Source organism: Capra hircus, chromosome 2 (genome assembly GCF_001704415.2).
Source record: "Capra hircus breed San Clemente chromosome 2, ASM170441v1, whole genome shotgun sequence".
In the NCBI taxonomy this organism is placed as follows: Eukaryota; Metazoa; Chordata; class Mammalia; order Artiodactyla; family Bovidae; genus Capra; species Capra hircus.
This window is the reverse complement of record NC_030809.1, coordinates 52757-65592: the sequence shown is the minus strand read 5'-3', so window position 1 is coordinate 65592 and position 12836 is coordinate 52757. Positions and strand designations below refer to the sequence as shown.

General features: G+C 51.7%; 1 protein-coding gene across 2 annotated transcripts; it reads right to left on the bottom strand.

The window, feature by feature from the left end:
• C2H1orf64 (chromosome 2 C1orf64 homolog) lies at positions 2608-5872 on the bottom strand. 2 transcript variants are annotated; one of them, XM_005677061.2, is made up of 2 exons: positions 5605-5872; positions 2608-3506 (listed from the first exon to the last, which is right to left on the bottom strand). In XM_005677061.2, exons 1-2 carry the CDS (start codon positions 5747-5749, stop codon positions 2992-2994), a joined length of 660 nt encoding a protein of 219 aa, XP_005677118.2. In that variant the 5' UTR covers positions 5750-5872; the 3' UTR covers positions 2608-2991. The 2 variants fall into 2 exon arrangements, with proteins under 2 accessions (XP_005677118.2, XP_005677119.2); XM_005677062.3 differs by having other exon boundaries at positions 2614-3413; positions 5605-5830.

The window sequence follows — 12836 nt, the reverse complement described above, 5'->3', positions numbered from 1 at the left end:
TGCCCATTCACTCCTTCAGCCCACAGGCGGAGCACCTGCGCCTCAGTTCAGGCTTCCGACGCTATGACTGCGCAGTCACACTGCCTGGGGGTTGGACTTGGTGACCTTGGGTAAATAATTTCATCTCTCTGTGCCTCAGTGTCTTCACGGGTCCAGTGTGAGAGGAACTGAAGTGGCATGTGGTGAGTATAAAACTATCAAAAGCGGCTATTCCGGAGGAAAGGGACACCGATTCGAGTAAAAGCAGGGCTTCTGAAAGCTTGGCCCTCCCCCAGCCCGGAAGGCGGGGCTGCCCTGTCTGAGGCTGGGGCGCCACCTGCTGGCGGGAAGCTAGGCCTGCAGCCCCACCCTCTTCTGACGGCTCTCAGCCTCACTTCCAGCCCTGTCTGGGGGCTCTGCTAGTCCAGTGATTCTCAGCAAGGGGAGGACAGAGGAGGGAATGTCAACGGTCCAGGCTCCTCTCTCACCACGTCTCTAGGACGGATCATTACTCCCTTTGCCTGGATTAAGATGCAGCTTCCTCCCTTGCCTTCCTCTCCCAGCACAAGAGCTAAGGAATCTTTTTTTATAAGGCAGGTTGTGATTTCCAGCAGTCCCCACCTCAGAGTAAAATAGAGAGCTCCTCGTGGCCTGCGAGGCCTCCCGTGAGATGGCCCCTGCCGCTTCCCTGGCCTGTTCTCAGTGTGCACGCACATCCTCTCCCCCAGCTGGAGGACAAGCTCCTTGGTGGCAAAGCCTTGTCTGTCTGTCACTGCCCATCCCAGGGTCTAGCCCAGAGCCTAGCACACAGTGGGCGCCCAACAAATACTTGGTGAACGAATGAATGGCTACTCCAGCCAGACTGAATGACCGCCCCTTCCCCCTGGAGCACTCCCCACCCTTGTCGTTTGCCTTGGAGCGACGCACTCACTGGCCAGCTTCTAGTTTAGACGCCACTTCCTGCATGAAGCCCGCCTTGCTCTCCTCTCCTGAGTGGCCTGGGTGCCCTCCTCCAGCCCCAGTCTCGTTCTGTGTGCCTTACTGCTGCACGTACCAGGAGTCACGACACCAGTCGTCTTCTTTCTCGCCTCCCCTACCAGGCTACGAGCTCCTTGCGGACAGGGTCTGCTCTCTCTCTAAACAGGTCCCCTCTGTTTAGAAGAGACCCTGCCAGGAGGAGAGGCCATCTGCTGTAGGGCTGGTTTGGATTCTAAGCCCAACTGCACCTGTCTATGGGCCTTGAGTGCATTCCTCAACTTCTCTGTGCCATGGTTCTCTAATCTGTAAAATGGGTTAAAAAAAGGCGCTTCTCTGTACTGGCATTTGGAAGATGTCATTTCCCTGGCACAGAGCAAACGGTCAATACTCATCAGCCTCCAGTGCTTGTGTGTGCATGCTAAGTCGCTTCCGTCGTGTCCGACTCTGTGTCTCTGTGGACTGTAGCCCACCAGGATCCACTGTCCGTGAGATTCTCTAGGCAAGAATACTGGAGTGGGTTGCCATGCCCTCCTCCAGGGAATCTTCCGGACCCAGGAATTGAAACTGTGTCTCATATGTCTCCAGCATTGGCAGGCAGGTTCTGTACCATCAGTGCCCCCTGGGAAACCCACCAGTGTTTGCAGGAACCCGGTAAAGCACTAGTGAATAAATGAACATTCAGCAATTTTAATCCAAGAGCCTTGAGAGCCTCTTTGTCAGCTCCTCTCAGACCTCCCTCTCCCCTCACAGCAGCGCCCGCTTCCTGCTGAGGACCAGGACTGCCCCGCGGGGGAGGCGCAGAGCTCCCGCACCTGTCTTTCTGTCCCTAGGGGCAGTGTAAGCCTGGCATGCAGTGGGTGCTCAGTAAATAATATCTCATTTTCATCTGTTCAAGCATGGTACTCCCCTTTCTGAGTACTTCCACCCCCTCCTGAGAAGCCAGTTCCCCTTATTTCCCACCCCACCTGGTCCTTAAATCGCCCATCCTGAGTCCCGTGCCCTCCCGGTGATCCCTGGTGACCTACACCCTTGCATTGAGCGAGGATGGCTGCAGCCACTTACCGCCCCTGCCCGTTGTGCTGGGAGGTTCTGACTCCTGCCCCTGGGTGAGAAACCAGCCCGGTGACCCTGGGGAGGGTAGTTCCCAGTGCTGGCACCTTCTCATCTTTTAGATCATACTTTGCCCCCACTCAGAGAGGCCGTTCCCAACCACAACATTTCCTATGAGGAATGTTGCCAGGCACTCCCTATGAGCCCAGTGGTTAGGACTCTGCGCCCCCGTCGCAGGGGCACAGGTTCGATCCCTGGTTGGGGCAGCAAGATCCCGCACGCCATGCAGTGCGTGCTAACTGGCTTCAGGGGAGTCCGCCTCCTTGCAATCCTGTGGACTGCAGCCCGCCAGGCTCCTCTGTCCATGGGATTCTCCAGTCAAGAATGCTGGAGTGGGCTGCTATGCCCTCCTCCAGGGCGTCTTCCCAACCCGGGGATGGAACCTGTGTCTCATTGCAGGCAGAGTCTTTGCCGCTGAGCCACTGGAGAAAACCCTGCATGTCAAGAGGAGCAGCCATTAAAAACAAAACAAAACAAAACACCCGCCTCTTTGTTCCGCCATTTCCTGTCCCAGCCCCTTGCCCAGTTTCTACACAGCACTCATTACACTGTTCGAATGGTCTTTATTCGGTTGTTTAACCTTTCTCCCCCACCCTCAAGAATACAAACTCCAGGAAAGCTGCAGTGTCTTTTCCAGTGCTTTGCAGAGCTGGCATTTGGGAGATGCTGCATTAGAATATGCTGCGTGAGTGAGTCAGCCTCATTCTATGTGGCGGTGCCTTTTCCTGCTGCCGCTGAAAGGCTAGCAAACATGGAGAGGGAGGAAGAAGTAGGGTACTAGGCTGTTTCAGATGTCCTTTAGGATCTAACTCTCCTTCCCTGGCTCAGGTACAAAAGCCTTCTGCTCGGCTGGGGAAGCAGGAGCGGACGCTGGGAGTTGTGCACGGACCCCCGGGCCTCTCCTCCATGGCCAGGCTCGGGCAGTTAATCCGCTTGTGCGCAGACGCAGGAGGAGAGGGCCTTGAGGGAGCCGATGACCGTTCCCCACGCGGAGGACCTGGAGGACACGGCCTTCACGGGGCTGCCCTTGGCCTCGGGAGCCTCCGCAAGGCCTCCGGGGCTGGCTGCGGGGGGAGCTGGGGGCGCAGTCCCTCTGCAAGGGCCCCTGGCCTGGGCAAGGCCCCCGCCACCTAGCGGAGCCTCCGGAGGCAGGTTGGGGGCCTGCTTTCCCCCGCATAACAAGATGTAGGTCTTCATCGGAGGGACGGCAGGTCCCGGGCTGGGACCAGGGGTGCGGGGTGGCCCTGGGGCCGCTGCCAGGGAGATCTGCTTCCCTCGAGCACAGTCGATGACGAAGGTCAGGTGGGCTCCGGGGACGGCCTTCTGCCGGCGCGCTGGCCTTCCACCTGGAAGGGAGCAGAGGGCCGGAGGCTCGTGCTGGCGCAGCGCAGGGCTGGCTCTAGCGGTTCGTGTGTTCGTCCTCTCAGCGGGGAGTTTTTCTGTTAATTTAATTTTTATTTTATATTGGGGTATAGTTGATTTTGGCTTCCCTGGTGGCTCGGGGTAAAGAATTCGCTTACCATGCAGGAGACGGGGTTGGATCCCTGGGTTGGGAAGATTCCCTGGAGAAGGAAATGGCTACCCACTCCGGTATTCTTGCCTGGAGAATCCCATGGACAGAGGAGCCTGGGGGGCTACAGTCCACGGGGTCGTAAAAGTCTTAGCAACCAAAGAACAACAGTTGATTTACCATGCTGAGTTAGTTTTAGGTGAACAGCACAGTGATCCAGTTATATACGTATCAAAGATATATCCATTCTCCTTTAGATTCTTTTCGCATATCTGTTACTACAGAATTCTGTATGAAATATGTATTTACTTATCTATTTGGCTGCACAGGGTCTTAGGTGCAGAATGCCGAATTTTTTACCTTTGTGTCATGTGGGATCTTTTAGTTGAGACGTATGGGATGTGTTCCCCAACCAGAGATCAAACCCAAGCCCCCGGCATGGAGAGCACGAGGTCTTAGCCAGTCGACCAGGGAAGGCCTGTTATCACAGAATACTAGGCAGACTTCCCTCAACAGGGATTTACCTGTGTTTCGTGTGTGCTGAATTGCTTCAGTCGTGTCTGACTCTGAGACCCTATGGACTGTAGCCCACCAGGCTCCTCTGTCCATGGGGATTGTCCAGGCAAGAATCGTGGAGTGGGTAGTCTTTCCCTTCTCCAGGGGATCTTCCCCACCCAGGGATCCAGCCCACGTCTCTTACGTCTCCTGCGTTGGCAGGCGGGTTCTTTACCACTAGTGCTACCTGGGAAGCTCTAACTGTAGGTTAGTTGATACACAAAAATGGGAAGCCAGTGGGGCTTAAGAGCATGAATTTCAGCACTGGGGAGGCCTGAGTATAAACCTGTCTCCTCCCCACCCCCCATCAGCCCTCTGCCTTCCAGGAGCACAGAGCCCACTGCATCAGAGCCTCTCAACACCACCATGCCTACAAGCTGCCTGGGCATCTTGTTAGCATGCAGATTCTCTGGTGGTTCCATGGTAAAGAATCTGCCTGCAATGCGGGAGATCTGGGTTCGATCCTTGGGTTGGGAAGATCCCCTGGAGAAGGGAATGGCTACCCACTCTAGTATTCCTGCCTGGAGAATTCCATGGACAGGGAGGCCTGGCAGGCTACAGTATATGGCTCTCGAAGAGTCAGACGTGTCTGAGCGACTAACGCTTTCACTTCACTTTCTGGTACAGCAGGTTTGGGCTGGGGCCTGACGGTCTGCATTTCTGAGAGGCGCCCAGGGAATGCTGATGCTGCTGGCCCACAGACCATAGTGTGGTGAGTAGTAGGAGGAAAGCCCGACTTCCTTTTACAGGTGAGGGAACTGAGGCTCAGCTGGTGCAGGTGTCAGTGGCCTCAGGAAACACTGCTGCTCCCCCACCCCCCACCATACTCTTATCTCCCTGTCCTCTCTGCCCTGGGGATCCTTGCTCTGTCTTTCCCCACCAAACAGGGAGCAGCCATGAGCCAACCCAGGGGCTTATCAATGAACCAACCCGGGGATTTATCCATGAAGCAAGTGCCAGAGCAGGTCTCTCCGAATCCAAAGCCTTTGCTCTTTGAAAAAAAAAAAACAGCTTTCAAGTTGCCCAAATGATAAACAAAACCATCCTCTTGACTACGTGCTTGTCACCATGACCCAGGCTCAGAAGGAAGCTTCTCTTCTGCTAAGTTAGTTAACGCAGGAAATGTGGCTGATCCTTGAACAATGCCAGTTTGAACTATGGACCCACTTACATGTGGATTTGTTTTCGATAAGTACCCATTCCTACACAATCTGTGGTAGGTTAAGTCTGTGGATGTGGACTCTCAGATACAAAGGGATGACTGTAGTTATAACCTGATTGTCCACTGCTCGGAGGATCAGCGCCCCAGCCCCCAAGTTGTTCAAGGGTCAACTGTAAATGAAGCTCACCCGTGGCTTGAGAGTCTTGGCAGCCCCGGAGGGAGGCTGTCTGTCCTTTCCTGCCACCCCCACTCCACAGCCTCCCCAGCCCCTCTCAGCTGCAGGGCTGAGGCCCCCTCTGTCACCTCTTACCTGAGCTGGTCTCCAGGCTCGCCTCAAGGCCCCTGGGGCGGGCACTCGGGTCTCTGGTGTCTTCTGAGGGGACCGTGACTGCTGCCATGGCGCCTGGCTCAGCACTGGCAGAGGAAGCCGTTTCCAGCAGCCTCGTCCAGAACATGGGTCCGCACCCAGGACCAGACCTTTTATATTCACCAGATCCGGATCTGCCGAGTGAATTCCACCGGGAGCCACAGGAACTGGCCTCGAGCAGTTGGGGGATTGCTTTGATCAACGGGTTTATGTCAACAGGATTGCAGTCAGGTGGCTGGGAGGCAGGCGTTCTACCAAACACACACAGTTTCTTCCAAGCTCAGCGGCTTCCTCCCTTGGGACGAGGCTGGGGACCATCTCTTCCAGGTCTCAGTTTCCCGAACCTCAGTCATTGCCTGGCTGCATTCCCAGTTTTTAGCTGTTTTATTTATTTTCAGTCCCACCTAAGAGAAGAGACTGGCAGAGGATGAGATGGTTAGATAGCATGACTGACTCAATGGACAAAAATTTGAGCAAACTCCAGGAGACAATGGCGGACGGAGTTCTGGATGGTGGGAAGTCCAAGATCAAGATGCTTATCGATTCTGGTGTTTTGTGAGGACCTGCCTATGGTTCATAAATAGCTCTCTTTTTGCTGTGTCTTCACCTCACAGAAAGTGCAAGAAAGGTCTCTGGGATCTCTTTATATAAGGGCATTAACCCCATCATAAGGGTTCTACCCTCATGATCTAATTAACCCTCCCCTAAGACCCCACCTCTTCAGTTCAGTTCAGTTCAGTAGCTCAGTCGTGTCTGACTCTTTGCACCCCCAAGGACTGCAGCACACCAGGCTTCCCTGTCCATCGCAAACTCCCAGAGCTTGCTCAAACTCTTGTCCATTGAGTCCGTGAGCCCATCCAATCATCTCATCCTCTGTTGTCCCCTTCTCCTCCCACCTTCAATCTTTCCCAGCATCAGGGTCTTTTCCAATGAGTCAGTTCTTTGCATCAGGTGGCCAAACTATTGGAACTTCAGCTTCAGCATCAGTCCTTCCAATGAATATTCAGGACTGATTTCCTTTAAAATAGACTGGTTGGATCTTCTTGCAGTCCAAGGGACTCTCAAGAGTCTTCTCCAACCCCACAGTTCAAAAGCATCAATTCTTCGGTGCTCAGCTTTCTTTATAGTCCAACTCTCACATCCATACATGACCACTGGAAAAACCATAGCCTTGACTAGACGGACCTTTGTTGGCGAAGTAATGTCTCTGCTTTTTAATATGCTGTCTAGGTTGGTCATAACTTTCCTTTCAAGAAGCAAGTGTTTTTTAATTTCATGGCTGCAGTCACCATCTGCAGTGATTTTGGAGCCCAAAAGAATAAAGTCTGTCACTGTTTCCCTTGTTTCCCAGTCTATTTGCCATGAAGTGATGGGACCAGATGCCATGATCTTAGTTTTCTGAATGTTGAGCTTTAAGCCAACTTTTTCACTCTCCTCTTTCACTTTCATGAAGAGGCTCTTTAGTTCCTCTTCACTTTCTGCCATACAGGTGGTGTCATCTGCATATCTGAGGTTATTGATATTTCTCCCAGCAATCTTGATTCCAGCTTGTGCTTCTTCCAGCCCAGTGTTTCTCATGATGTTCTCTGCATAGAAGATAAATAAGCAGGGTGACAAAATACAGCCTTGACATACTCTTTTCCCGATTTGGAACCAGTCTGTTGTTCCATGTCCAGTTCTAACTGTTGCTTCTTGTCCTGCATACAGATTTCTCAGGAGGCAGGTCAGGTGGTCTGGTATTCCCGTCTCTTTCAGAATTTTCCAGTTTTTTTTTGTGAGCCACACAGTCAAAGGTTTTGACATAGTTAGTAAAGTAGAAGTAGATTTTTCTGGAACTCTCTTGCTTTTTCGATGATCCAGCGGATGTTGGCGATTTGATCTCTGGTTCCTCTGCCTTTACTAGGTTTCAAAATATAAATTTTGGGAAGATGCATTCTATCTACAGCATCTTTTAGGTCAATCAAATTTTAAGTCAGTTTTTTCTTTTATTGAAAAAGAGAAATACTTGTCTACTGAAACCAATGTACAGCCTAAAGCTCAGAGTCACGTTTTCCAGGGAATTTACTGAGGACTTAAGTCCGAAAGAAAACCTGATCAGGTGAGTTAAGTGTAGAGCCGGGAGATCTATAGGAGTTTAAAACAAAACAAAACAAAACGAAACAAATCAGGTAGTTGAGGCATGAAAAGATCACTGTCAGGGACTTCCCTGGTGGTCTAGAGGTTAAGACTCCCAGCTTCCAGTGCAGGGGGCTCAGGTTCGATCTCGGGTCAGGGAATGAAGATCCCACATGTTGTGCACCATGGCCAAAAAATAAAAAAAGAAGAGAAAAATATTACTGTTAATTAAAGAAAACCAGACATCTCACATTAATGAACTTAGTGCTTTTATATGTGCGGGAAGGTGCGCGAGTTTGGGCTTGTTGGAATCATTCCTTCATAGGCGCCTTAACTGTCCCGTCTCTCTCCGTCCTGAGCCCCATCAGGGTGCACCGCTGGGGCGGCTGCAGTGGCAGCTGGCCTGTTGGCTGCAGTCTTGTCTGCTTACCGACAAGGCAGGCGGCGTTCTCTGCAGCAGCACTGCTGTAGATGAGCCTGTATGGCAGAAGATGCAGCCCCAAACAAGACCGTGTCCTGGTCCCCAGAAGCTGTAGAAATGCTCCTTTACACAGCAGAAGGGACTTTCGCAGGTGTGGCTAAGGGTATTCCAGTCTGACACCGATTCCGATTGTGCTTTTTTCCACATTACCAAGCAGTTAACGCTTTTCTGACACTGCCTACCTGGAGATTGCTTCAGATTTCACAGATTAAGAGGTCAGTCCCACAAGACTGCCCCTGGCACAGATAGCAATCACATGTCCTGGTGGTCAGATGGGTTTCTGACCTGCAGATGGGAGAGTCCCAAAACACACTCCTTGGATTCAATTCGTTTGCCAGAGTGGATCACAGAACTCAGAGGAATGTTTGGCTTATTAGATTGCCGGTTTCTTATAAAAGGCTATAACTCAGGGGACTTCCCTGTGGTCCAGTGGCTAAGACTCCACACTCCCAATGCAGGGGGCTAGGTTTGATCCCTGGTCAGGGAACATAGATCCCACATGCCACAACTAAGCATCTGAACGCCACAACTTAAGTTCCCGTGTGCTGCAGGGGAGATGAGAGATCCCACATGCCCAGCTGAAAACCCTGCATGTCTCAGTGGAGACCAGAGAGCCCGTGTACTGCACCTGAGGCCTGGGCAGCCTGAACAGATAGATAAATGCATGTGTATTTGAGAGAATGTGACTCAGGGAGAGCCGGGGGAGAGATACACAGGCAAGCTGTGTGGGAGGGCAAGGAGCGTCCACTGCCTCTGAGAATGCCACTCTTCCCCAATCTCCACTAGTTCACCAACCCAGAAGCTCTCAAAACCCTGTTCCTTAGGGTTTTAATGGAGGCTTCAGCGCGCAAGCATGACTGAGTAAGCCATTGGCCATTGCTGGCCACGAATCTCCAGTCCCTCTCACTTTCTGCAGGTTGGGCGGTGGGCGGGGCTCCCGGCCCTCTAACCAGGTGCTTGGTTCTGCTTCCATCCTCAGGTGATACTATTGTCGTTCAGTGTCTGACTCTCTGCGACCCCACGGACCGCAGCCCACCAGGCTCCTCTGTCCTCTGCTATCTCCCAGTCTCCCAGAGTTTGCTCAGATTCACGTCCCTGGAGTTGGTGAGGCTATCCAACCGTCTCATCCTCTGCTGCCCCCCTTCTCCTGCCTTCAATCTTTCCCAGCGTCAGGGACTTCTCCAGTGTGTGAGTTCTTCACATCAGGTGGATGTAGGGCCTTTCTAAGAGTCACCTCATTACGATAACAAAAGCCACCATTTTCCCTCTTCTCAAATGGGGAATTTCCAAGGCTGGTAGGAGCTCGGTGCCAGGAACCAGTAGGAAGACCAAATATATATTTACTTAACAGATCTGGGTTCAATCCACGCATCAGGAAGACCCCTGGAGGAGGACATGGCAGTTCACTCCAGGATTCTTGCCTGGAGAATCCCCTGGACAGAGCAGCCTGGTGGGCCACGGTTTATAGGGTCGAAAAGAATCAGACACGACTGAAGCTACTTGGCACGCATGCATTTATCAGAGGTGTGGCCTTTGATGTAGGGATATTGGGAGGATTATCTAAGTGAATACGCTGTAATCACACCAGTCCTTAAAACGGGACTGTTTTCCAAGCTGGGTTAGAGAGATGTGGCAATGGGACAAGGCCAGAATGAAATGAAATCAGAGACTCAGTCTGCCATTGCTGGTGTTAAAAGACAAACTGGGATGCGGCAAACATTTTAAGAGTTTATTTGAATAAAAGTCGACTTCAATCAGGTAGCATCCAATCTGGAATATAGAAGGGACCCCTGGGCAGTGGTGCAAAGGCAGAGAGGAGCAGAACTGGAAGTTACGCTAGGCAAGAAAGCGGGTTGGTTATCGCAAGGCTACTTTCCCTCTGGAGACAGCAAGGGCCCATCAGGCACGTAACTAGTGCCAGTCAGGTGGTTCCTGATTGACTGGTTTAAGATCCCACTTCCGGAAGAGCCAAAACCTTGGTGAAGTTAAATCTTTGTTTGGTAATGTGAGGCTTAGTGTAAGCAATTCCATTTGGGCCTTGTATTGTTTAGGGTTTTTTTTAGCTTTATTTTAAATGGAAGTAGACTTCCCTGGTGGCTTAGATGGTAAAGTGTCTGCTTGCAATGCAGGAGACCTGGGTTCGATCCCTGGGTTGGGAAGATCCCCTGGAGAAGAGAATGGCAACCCACTCCAGTACTCTTGCCTGGAAAATCCCATGGACGGAGAAGCCTGGTGGGCTGCAGTCCATGGGGTCGCGCAGAGTCGGACACGACTGAGCGACTTCACTTCACTTCATAGTGTATTTACAACATGGTGTTAGTTTCAGGTGCACAGCTTTGTTGCTGTTGAGTCACTGAGTCGTGTCCAACTCTCTTGTGACCCCACGGACTGTAGCCTGCCAGGCTCTTCTGTCCGTGGAATTTTCTAGGAAAGAATAGGGGTTTCCCTGACCCAGGGATCCATTGAGCCCGTGCCTTCCGCATTGGCAGGCAGATTCTTTACCTCTGAGACACCAGGAAGCCCAGCAGATGTGAAGCATCGTTCCGCAAAACCCATAACCCTGGTCTAATCATGAGAGAAACACTGGAAAGATCCAAACTGAAGGACATTCTCAAAATACCCACTTAGTACAGCTCACAGTGTCAAGCTCGTGAAAAACAAGGCAGGACTGAGAAAACGTCACAGGCAGAGGAGGCTGAAGGAGACGCGGGGACTCCACGCCCTGTGGGATCCTGGGCCGGATCCTGGGAGAGAGGAAGGGCGCTGAGGGGAACACTGGGGAAACCAAGCAGAGCCTGGAATTCAGCGAGCAGTCACGTAGCAGTGCCGCTTCCTCAGTCTAAGCAAGTGCTCCCTGGTCACGCAGGACGCTAGCAATGGGGAAGCTGGGCGTGCGCTGTACGGGCCTCTCCGTATCCACTCTGCAGCTTCTCAACAAGCCTACAGTTATTTGAAAATTTAAGAAGTATTTTTAAAGAGTTAATGGGGAAGACGCTCATTGGGTGCTAGTGGGGGTAACCGGGACGCCTTCTCATTTCTCTGATAATTCAAAGGAAATGAATGTCAGGAAAAAAGCGCGAGTGAGGGTCTGGGGAATCTGGACTCCTCTTGGATTACTAGTGGGCTTGTTAAGTGTTTCAGTCACTCTGAGTGGGGGGATAAATTAGGAATTTGGGATTAACAGATACACACCACTATACACAAAATGTATTAACAGTGAGGGCCTATTGTACAGCACAGGGGACTATGTTCAGTGTCTTGTGATGATCTACAATAGAAAAGAGTCTTAAAAATAGTATGTATATGTCTGTGCGATGGAACCATGGAGACACTGCCAACCAGCTGTAATTCAGTTTTTAAGAATGGCGCCGTCATCTTGAAAAATGATTTGGCGGTTCCTCACAATGTTAAAGGTCGAGTCATCGTAGGATTCCCTGGTGGCTCAGTGGTAAAGAATCCACCTGCGAACGCAGGAGACATGGGTTTGATCCCTGGTCTGGGACGATCCCACATGCGGCAGGGCAGCTAGGCCCGTGAGCCACAGCACTTTGCTCCTGAGCCCCGGTGCTGAGACCGCCGAGGCCGGCACCCCCTGGAGCCCCCGCCCCGCAGAGACGCCACCCCTGGGAGCAGTGAGGAGCGGCCCTGCAGCAACCCAGCACAGCCAGAAAGAAACGAGTTTGCAGAAAGACCCACAGAAAATCCTGTAATGTGGAGCTTACGTTCCAGTATGATGAGTCAAACAATAAAGGACACAGTGCTTAGAAAAGTCATCATAAGAGCCAGCAATTCAGTCAGTATGTATACCCGAGTGAGAACACGTCCACACAAGACCTGCACACAAATGTTCACGGCATCATTATTCAGAACAGCTTCCCTGGTGGCTCGGCTGGTAAAGAAGGCGCCTGCCGTGTGGGAGACCTGGGCTCAATCCCTGGCCCTGGAGGATCCCCTGGAGGCGGGCCTGGCACCCCACTCCAGTGCTCTTGCCTGCTGAATCCCATGGACCAGAGGAGCCTGGTGGGCTACAGTCCACGGGGTCGCAAAGAACCGGACATGACGGAGCAAGTAAGCACAAAGTGCAAAGGACTCCCACGTCTGTCACCTGTCGAACAGAGAAACCAAATGTTGTGTATTTATACAGCAGGATATTATCCGACCATAAAAAAGAGTGAAGTGCTGATACATGTTACAGTGTGGACGAAGCTTAAAGTCTAAGTGAAAGGAGCCAGTCATTAAAGGCCACCTTTGATTCCACTTTATATAATGTCCGGAGTAGGCAAAGCCGTGAAGACCAAAAGCAGAGCAGTGCTTGTCAGAAGCTGAGGGAAGGAAGAAGCGTGGTTTGGCAGAGTGATGGGAATGTTCTGAAATTAGAGAGCAGTGTTGGCTGTGCAACTGTTAATATGCTAATAACCAGTGAATCTTATGCTTCACAATGGTGGGTTGTGTGGTGTTTACAATCTCAATAGAGCTGTTATCTTTGAAAAAATGAGCGCTATCCTATCTTCCCTGATGAACTGTTTTTCTAGAAAATCACGTGGCCCTGGTTGAGGGGAAGCTCTTGTTTACAGAATTT